The sequence below is a fragment of the Dermacentor silvarum genome, chromosome 6 (assembly GCF_013339745.2).
Source record: "Dermacentor silvarum isolate Dsil-2018 chromosome 6, BIME_Dsil_1.4, whole genome shotgun sequence".
NCBI classification, from domain to species: domain Eukaryota; kingdom Metazoa; phylum Arthropoda; class Arachnida; order Ixodida; family Ixodidae; genus Dermacentor; species Dermacentor silvarum.
The window spans coordinates 39,947,072-39,956,980 of NC_051159.1; the positions used below are offsets into that span (position 1 = coordinate 39,947,072).

Below are 9,909 nucleotides of genomic sequence, written 5' to 3' on the forward strand. Positions count from 1 at the left end.
ATGGCAATAATGAAGCTAGATAATCACTTTTATACTCTGGACTTATTCTATGTAGTAATTAATGCAGCTTTAAAGGGCTCTGCCCCAACCTAAATTTTGGTTATACACTGAAGCACCAATTTTTCAAATTGGTATGTTATTAGAGGACACAGGAGAAATTCAAATGTTGTGTCACCGTACTGCCAGGAGGCAAGCTTCCCCATCAATGTAGACACTCTCTTCCTTTGACTCGCCAATTATGATGTGCAAGTCTCGACTAGCGCCCACCGACGACATTCCTTCCTTGCCTTCTCCGACAGCTAGATGGCGGACCGTGTCCAGAGGGAAGCCTGAGGGGTAGCTGTAGTACACGCGTCATGCACAACGCGTTCGGCCGTTCTCAAACTTAAGTCTATCTGTGCGGCGCACTTCCAGGGCAGTTCCCATGGCGTCTGCATTTACTGTAGTCACATGGCATAATCGATGATGGCGCAAACAGCGCCTAGAACGAAGACGCGCGCATCTAACTTTGATTACCCGGCAGGAAGGTCACACGGGCTTTCATGTGAAGTGCCAGTTCTTGCGCCGCGCGTCGGTTTGATACTTAGCAGACACGAGTATCAACGCATGCCGTTCCCTGCTGCGAGCGCCTTTCGCTCCGGCGCTGCCCACCAGCTAGATTTCGTTTCGGTCTCCCGTCGCAGTCTTAAAACGCCGCGCAATAGATAAAAAAATCCGCGGACACCCAAGCACTTGGGAATTGTGAATGCAAAAGCATTAATGCCCAACTGAACCTCGCGGGCAAGCGACCGCGCGGATAGCACCCGCTTCCGAGAACGAGGCTGATGTGAAACGAGGGCCCTCGTTTCACCTGCCGTGCTACGTCGACGCGCGCTTGTGACGTGGCGTCGCAGCTACTTGTTTTCCCGGTTAGTACACATTTTCTGAAAAACGAATGAACGAGGCCCTACTGCATTTGACCCAGCACAACATACGAATATGTTTCCAGCCATGCACGGGTCATTTGGGGTTGAATGCGTTATAGTGGAGCTTGCAAATAAGAAATAAAACAAAATATCTCCAAGACAAAACGTTTTATTTGTTGAACAAAAAGCTGGAAGAAATGAAAAACACAAGATGTGTTGCATGCATAAGAAGGAAGACTTGTGAACTGTGAAGCCACGAAACAGTTGCACAACTCTGAAAGCGAGTCAATGAAGAGAATGACAATACACAAAGGCCATTGGTGTTTTTTGAACATTTTTGGCAGTTTATGCAATTTTTTTTACATTTTTTGAACTTTATGAGCAAGGATACAGACATGTGCTAGTCTAGCACAGGAAGAAGCTAGTCCCACAAGCGAGGTAATGTATACTTTTTGAAACAGTGCGTACATGCTGTCTAAAGGCTAATTGAAGAAGCCCTACACACTGCATTGGTCCCAAACGAACGCCTACACTAAGCCGTTACAACAATTGAACAGTGTCGAACATTCAGGACACATTCCTTATGGAAAAAAAAAAAAGTTTACGCTATAACGCCGCCATGCCTAGGACATGCTGGGAGCTAAACTGATTACAAAATCATGAACAAACTAAATCCTCGCTTGTGGTCACAAAGCTCTAGGTCTAACGCGCGGTCTCTGAAAAGGCCCACCCTGAACAACATCCCAATATTGAATTGGCCGCCCAACCCCGTAGAATTTGCCCCGTGCAACTTTGACGCCCCTTTTCTCGTTGCTAATGCTTGAACACGCAAAAGGTTACACGCTTTGGATCTCCTCCCCGAAAGAGTTGCAGAAAAAGGAACAACATGAAGAAACTGTTGGTGCAGCAGCGGAGCCAGGAAGAATGCTGGGTTACTGATGGTGTCGCATGTCTCACTCGATGGCATAAACCATGTAGAGAAGCCCTTCAGACGTTGACGGCGGCACAAGTGGATGTCCAGGGGCCAGTACTGTGAAGCCCAGGAACATGAACGTGCGCATGATGCCAGCTGCATAAATCAATGCAAGAACAATATTAGGCAACTTAAATACCTCTGTGTGCAAAGACTAAGCTTGGTGCAAGGAACCCCTGCAATGCAATACTGAAGCTATTGCACGCTGTGTGCCCGTTACATGCAATGCACAAGAAAAAAAAAATTTACTGCGCATGCTTGTGAACTTGCTATAAGAGCTGATGGGTGGCTGAGGTCTTATATGCAGAAACAATTCATGTTAGTGAAAATCCTGTGACAGATAATCATGCATAAATCACTGAACTTGCAAAAGACCTTTTATCTTTTGACAGTGAACTCTACGCAAGCTGGAAAAAAAAATTAAAAATAGCACAACTTGAGACATTGGCGTGCCTCCATCATATCTAAATGAAAAGATCAACTAAACGTCATCATTTGAAAAAAAAGTAGAAAGAAAAAAAATGCAGCAGAGACCTCTGTCAGTGCGGTCCTTGTTGAATAAGACCAGGACATGGGTGCAACCCAGCTGCTCTTCGGCAAACTCGAGCAGTGTGACAAAGGCCTCCCGAGAGCCATCGGGCAGCACACAGGACGGCAGCTGCACATACAGCCGGCCCTGGCACAGCACGGTCTCCCAGTTGACCTCCGTCTGCTCCGTCAGACGGCAGCGGAACGTCAGCCGCACCGCTTCCTCGCTCCACTGCCGCGAAAACAGCTCTCCTCCCTTCTGCAAAGAGACAGTCCTTCAGCTCCTTGCAGTAAACTACTACAAGTACTGCTTCAGTAAACTGCACGGTACGCTCAAGCGCTCTCAAAATGCACACGGCATATTCCAGCAAGTACTCTGCGAATGCCTAGCTATGCAGCACACGAAAAAGCCATACCAAGACAACCCAAGCCTTGCAACCGAACTCTTGGGAAAAGTCAATCGCTGCCTTACTGCGATGCTGCGAGACCCCCCAGCTCTGGAAATTCCTTAACTTCACGGAAACACTTGACAAAAGACAAGAAGAATAGGCCTGGACGGATCTCGGTACAAACAAATAGAGAGGGTCCACAAATGACCGCATTTACATGACCATTTCACACAGGCTACAAAAAAAAAAAAAAAGTCTGGTTTGATGCAACGAGTCATTACATTGCACACACAAAAATACTTATCCTAGGTTCCCTAGTATAGGCTGCCAACACGAACCAGCTTTGAACTTGCAGCACCCAGGAACAGAACACATGACAAAGCATGTCTGCAACAAAATGACTGTTCTATTCCAACTTTAAACTTTTTACAAGGAAAGTCAATGGAGGCAGAGGCATACTAACGAGACCCAACCACTACAGTTGAAACTCTACTGGAAATCCTTTCGCTTTTCTTTGAGAACGTAATCGTAAACATGTCATACACCAACAGCAACCTTGTTACAATAAAGTGACATCGAACATGAAAATGCCTCTTTTATATCTGATATTTGTGATGTAAACATATATTGTTTACAGATATCTGCAAGAAATTTGAAATTTACCTTGTTGACTATATAAATACAATGCAGGGTCACGTCCACACACCGGTGTGCCTAATGTTTTACAGCCACAATTATTTAGAAGGAGCAAGGAAATGTGCAAGCCGGCTTACTCGAACATGGGAGTTGTCCACAGGGGGCGCTTTCAGAGACCCCACGCCGCTGCCTCCTGTGCTTGACAGCGACACGTCGGCGGCATGGGGCGCATCAGGAACACCACAGAGGCCCAGCACCCAGAGAGATACAGTAGTGGCGCAGCAGCGTCCTGCACAGCGACAACAAAGGGCTACATTCCAATACATTCGAGCAAGGAAAACTAAGCTGATACTGAAAAGGCCAGCTTCCTTGCTGCACACTAGAACATAGAAGTCTTGGCATTATCTGCTGCAGACAGACCTGATGACTTGCACAGATTTGATTTCCAAAACATTCTAACCAATGAAATTTTAAACTTCACCAGCACTTAAACATGCTAAGACTAGTATGTACCCACCTGCTTATTAATAGACTCCACTATGTAAAGTAGTGGCCTGCTTTTGCACGAACTAGACGCACTCGCCTAAACAGCACTCATGCTTCAGTATGATGCATCAGCAACACCAACAGGGCTTCAACATGAATGAAAGTATGGCTTAAAATTTAAGCACCGACCTTGGCTATACAGCTTTGCTCCGAGACACCAGCTCAAATGGACAGCACATAATGTGCATCATTACAAACAGGACACAGCAGCACCTGTTCTGTGTCCTAACTTGTCCCTGCCAAATCCGTGCTCGTTCCCATACTAAAAATTTAAGCAGTCTACAACAAGACTGCAAAAGAGCATCAGTCTGAGTAAGACAAAAGTGGCCGCGTAGGACAGGATTCGGAACCCGCCCGAAAGTGCTTTTCCTGCGCAAGTGCCGACAGCCAGTGAAAAGGCTGCACAGAAACCAGTGCCAAGAAGCGGACTTAAAACAGCAATATCTGCATACAACTGAGACAGGCAAAGCTTTCCAGCGGCGAGCCGTTTTTTCATGCAGCCTTGCAATCACACTGCACAGAGAGGCTTTTAAGAACTGCAGCAGCTGAAGCCCAGCTGCCATGGAGTTCCCTTTGCCGGTACATTAAACTTGCGAAAAGTCCAGCTGCAAGATTGCTAAAGGTGAACGCACGCCTTCCAATTCTGCTACAGCGAATGCTCAACACAAGCTGGAAAAAACCTATTCGAATTTAAATGTCACAAGACAATCGGTTAGTATTTTCGAAAGCTCACATGCCTAATCCGCCGCTGACCCAATTTCGGCAAAGCGACAAAAAAAAAAAAAAAAAAAAAAAAAAAAACAAGAAAAAAAAAAAGAAACGGGGGGGGGGGGGGGGGGGTTAAAGGCAACCTGCGTCCACGTCGAAAATCGGACGCAGGACCAGCGCCGTATACTTTGCGCAGTTTTAACAGCTTCCGCTGTGGTTGCAAAAACGGAAACCTACTTCAGCTGACTACATGGCCGACGTGCTGTGCGCCACGACGCGTCCACCATTCCGTGGACGATCTTCAACATGGGTTTTCTACCGTCAGTCATGAATCAATTTTGCCAGAAACCATTACTGCAATAACCACGGTACTCCAGCGCGTTAGGCCAAGCAGTTTATATTTACACAAAAAAAAAAAAAAAAAAAAAAAACAAGGGGGGGGGGGGGGGGATGGGCAAAAGCCTCCGTGAGGGGGCCACGCGCAAACCTGCTTCTCCCACGTAGCAGAAAGCTGGACTATTCTTTGCCTTCGCGCATATATTCATTAAAAGACTAAACATTACACAACAATATCTCGCGTATAGACTGCGGACAACGCACTTGTGCAGAGAAGAGGCGGTTGCTGGTTGCAAGCAGGGACTTAAACGATTCACATTACGTAACAATTTCATGTTTTTTTCACCATTAAGCCGAAAGCAGAGTTTCCACGAGCGATGCTTACATGCTTTTCGGCAGCGACGAAGCAAAACTAGGTCATTGCATCAGTACGGAATGAAATGCGACATCAAAAATAAAGGTGGAGGTGGGGGAGGGCAGAGTTGCTCCGATATGGCAGCCGACGGGAAGTTTCTCGGAGGTTCGGTCACGGGACAACAAAAGGCACGCGATAACATCTCATCGAGAGGTTGCACATCGATAGGAAACGCAGCGTTAGCGAAAGCAACGTGCCTACGTGCCGGACACCGTGGAAAGAGGCCCGGATTTAGGAAGGAAAAAGAATCGCAATATTAAAGCACACAAATTGAGCGCACTTGTCCCGTTTCGGAGCGCCGCAGTTTCCGGAACGCCGAGCTTACAAAGATCAAGAAAACGGCGCAGATATGTCGGAACGACAGCCCCGAAGCGTGTACGCGGCAAATCGCTGTTAAGGCTACACGCTTCCCCCGTCGAACAAAACCGTCCGCGACGAAAAACAGGCGACTAGGGTGATATCAAGGTCTGTCACGCTCGGCAGTTAGGCTTAGCGTGGCGAAACGAGGAACAAGTTCACCGTAAACACACCGCGGTGTAAACTGGCGGCTGAAGCTTGTACAGAAAGAAAAAAACTGCCAGGAACCGTACCTCATCGTGTTGTCCGGACAGCTACTACTAAAATTACTACAAATTCCAGGCATGGCGACCTCTTTACTACTTAAACTTGATAAGGTTAACTCGGCCGTACGATTCATACCGCCCCAAAGGGTGGCGTGGATCCCAACTAACCTCGCGCCTTCTGCGACCTCCCATTTAATACCTCCGCAAAAGTGACGTCACCCATAGCGCGCGCCGCCTGGTGCTAAAAGCAGGCTCGTCGGCATTGCGACGAATGCAGTTTCGTTTTCGGCGCCTCTTCCGCGCAGCTGGGAGGGTATTTTTTTAACATTATTATTATACCCCCCTAGTACTCTTTGCAGCAGCAGCTTCGTACTCCGCGTTTCGGCGGAGCTTCATTCTAGGGCAAGGTTGGGCAATGCCGTTCTCGTTCGTTGACCGGAACGCTGGTCAAGGAAAGAGAGCGCGCTCGACTCCTCCCCCCCCGCAAGGGCGAAGAAAGCGGTAGAAGTAAACAAACACGCTCGCAGCTCAATGCAGAACAAAGCGCGTTGGCTAGGTCAAGAGCCTTCTGTGTCTCTGTTGGAGTGGTGGCATAACGAGGCACGCAGCGAAGGGTCCAGGTCGTTCAGGCGCTCTGATGTAACATTTGTTCCGCCGAGTGGATTATTGCTACTGCTGCTATTGATGCCCTGTTGTTGTTGCTGCTGCTGCAGCTACGATTACTACTAACTACTACTACTACTACTACTACTACTACTACTACTACTACTACTACTTATTACGGCTATTAAAATAATTGTTGCTGATAATAGTAATACTATATCGTAATAATACGGCATTTTTCGCAATACGGCAACCTGTGATCTCCCCCCCCCCTCCCCCTCCTTTTTTTCTTTCGTTCATATCCACCTTTTGATGAGCGAGTTCAGATCAGAACTAGACCGAGCTTCGCACGCGTACTCTATTTGTACAGAAAACCAGAACGTTTTACTCCTAATCCCTCTTGATTGATTGGTTCACGGAGTTAAACGTGGAGCAACGCTGGGGCTTAAGAGACGCCGCATATCTGAGGGAGGGCTCCGGAATAATTTTCACCGCCTAGAATTCTTTAACGTGCACTAAGTACACAACCTGGGTGCACCTTCAGGATGTAAAATAAAAAAAAAAAAGAACCTGATTAAATTAACCTGAGTATATTGAAGATTGATAATTTCGACTAACCCACGCGCCAGTTTATTTATTTATTTATTTATTTATTTATTTATTTATTTATTTATTTATTTATTATTTATTTATTTATTTATTCAAAATAACCCTAAAGGCCCTCCGGAATAGGGTATTACATAGGGGGGGGGGGGGGGGCACACGAACATACTGTCATAACAATTTTTGACAAAAAACGCCAGAAACGCGACAAAATACCCAGACACGACTACGTGTACTAAAATCAAAGTTCGGAGAAAACTAAATTAGCACGACATTAGAAGACATCTGAAAATTGAAACTCCTAAAATTCCGAATACATAAAAGGCACTCAAAAGAGAAGGATAGGAAAACAATGCCGGACGGATAGCGAAGTTACCAGAGGAACAAAAAAAAAAAAGTATTCCATTTTCACAATGCGCAGATACGTCGCATTCTCATTATGTACGCAGCATTTGTTGAAATTTGTCGGGGTGAACTTCAGTAGCAATGTCTGATGGTAGGTTATTCCAGTCAAGTATGGTTCTGGGTATAAATGATTGCGCGTAAAGAGCCGAGTGACAATCTGGGCGTTTGACTTAGAACGGGTGATCGCGGAGAGGGAAAATGACAGAGGGTGACTGAAAGAAGTCATCGTGCAAACGCTCGTGATGATAAAGTTTATGAAAGAGAGATAGGCGCGCGTGTTTCCTTCGTAGTGATAGGGGATCCAATTCGGCACGATTTTTTGTATAATCGACTAATTATGTATAAAATGTATAATCGACTGATGGACTGCCTCACGCAATCGAGGCAGTCCACGAACGCTGATGGTGCGCACAGCGACAGACGCAAGAGCACTTCTTCCTCTTCTTCACTACAGACTAATTAAAAAAATGAACAATTAGGTTTTTAACGTATTAGCTTATGGCCCATGTTGCAATTTACAAATTCTAGCCGTGGAGTTCGCAAGGCGGATGCACTAGGAATTAATTCTCAGGATGGCACCAGTTTCCAGACATTAATTCCCGAACATTGCGGAGAAGTGCATTGGCGTTCTAGTTACTTTTGTGCAAACCCGCCGTGATTGCTTAGTGGCTATGGTGTTGGACTGTTAAGCATGAGGTCGCGGGATCAAATCACGGCCACGGCGTCTGCATTTCGATGGAGACGAAATGCTAGAACACCCCTATACTTAGATTTAGGTGCACGTTAAAGAACCCCAGGTGGTCTAAATTATTCCTGAGTGCTCCGCTACGGCGTGCCTCATAATGAGATCGTGGTTTTGACACGTAAAACCCCATAATTTATATATCTATTCATACTTTTGTGCTTCGATGCATAAAACGACGTTTTGTTAAGAAAGCAACTGACCCGCCAATGCATTTCTCCGCAAAGTTAGAGAATTAATATCTCGACACTGGTGTCAGCCTGAGAATTAGTTTCACGTGGATCCGAACTCCACGGCTAGAATTTGTAAATTGCAACATGGGTCATAAGGTAATTAGCTAAAACTTAATGGGTAATTTTGTTAATTAGTCGATTATGCATTTCAATTTTTTGTGCAAGTAATGTCCGCCTCTTCGAGTAGACGAGCTTATGAACTAGAATTGTGCTATCTGTCACAGGCAGCCTTTAAGAATTTTTGAAAGTGTTCGCTGAAACACTTTGTATATAGAATTCACTCAGTAATCGAAATAATGCCAAGCCGGATTCACTCGAAATCAGAATAAATAGAAGCCATGCGCAGCAGCGCTTATATTCGGACTCGAAGTACTAAAAAAAGAAAGAGTGCAGTTTGGCCGGGAAGGCGGAGCAGTATTATTGATAGTGAAGTAGAAGAGAATTACACGAAGGAAGATTCTTAACGTGTAAATCCGTGTAATGATCGCACCCGTGTAAGGGCCGCACCCCAACTTGACAGCCAATATTAAAAAGACAGACATCCAACCGAGAAGCAACCGCTGATTCTTATCGGACTCAACAGCGAATTGTCGCGCGCAGCGTACTTTTGCGCGCCGCTACTGGATGTCGAGAGGAGGCGATCGCGGAGGTTTACGGCAGATTTCCTACTCGTAGTTGGAAAAATGAGGCCAAATGGTCCGGTCCCGTGAAAGGCCGTCAAAATCGCCACGGAAAAGTGCAGTCATTACACGAATCTATACGTTAGTTATAGTGGCCATATAAATTGTAGTAAACATTCACCTAAAGTTAAAATAGCAAGCACAGTGTAATGCAGCGACCATGTAAACCTGTAAATACCTCACTGGATGACCTCGAGCACTTGCTTTCACCGCGCAAGCATTATGAAGAACGTCGGCAGCGGAGGCAAACGGTTCGTACAGCCGCGCGATTCACCGCAACTCCGAAAATTAGATTCATCATCACTATCTGCCTATTTTTATGTCTACTACTGACGGCCTCTGTCAGTGATCTGCAATGACCTCTATCTCTTAAATCTGCAACACATAGGGGCGCGGAAAGACAGCCCGACAAGGAAGACGGCGCGCATGAAGTTAGCAGCCATCCCTGCTCGCCCTTTATCATTGCACCCACCAATGATTACCAACAATTAGATATGGCACGCGGGCCGAATAAGCGTCAGCCGCGTACAGTCATTCACAGCTACGGCAGGACTGAAGGAAAAGACGCGTGCTCTCCTTCCCATTCGCGTTTGATTACGTGACCTACAACTAACCCGAATATTGAGCGCGTGGGAAGATAATGC

At 46.1% G+C, this 9,909-nt stretch overlaps 1 protein-coding gene across 1 annotated transcript; it reads right to left on the reverse strand.

The window, feature by feature from the left end:
- Positions 1 to 1,058: 1,058 nt before the first annotated feature.
- On the reverse strand, positions 1,059 to 6,222 carry LOC119456615 (ornithine decarboxylase antizyme 1-like). Its single transcript, XM_037718441.1, has 4 exons — positions 6,168 to 6,222; positions 3,569 to 3,720; positions 2,413 to 2,665; positions 1,059 to 1,974 (listed from the first exon to the last, which is right to left on the reverse strand). Exons 1-4 carry the CDS (start codon positions 6,220 to 6,222, stop codon positions 1,859 to 1,861), a joined length of 576 nt encoding a protein of 191 aa, XP_037574369.1. The 3' UTR covers positions 1,059 to 1,858.
- Positions 6,223 to 9,909: the final 3,687 nt, after the last annotated feature.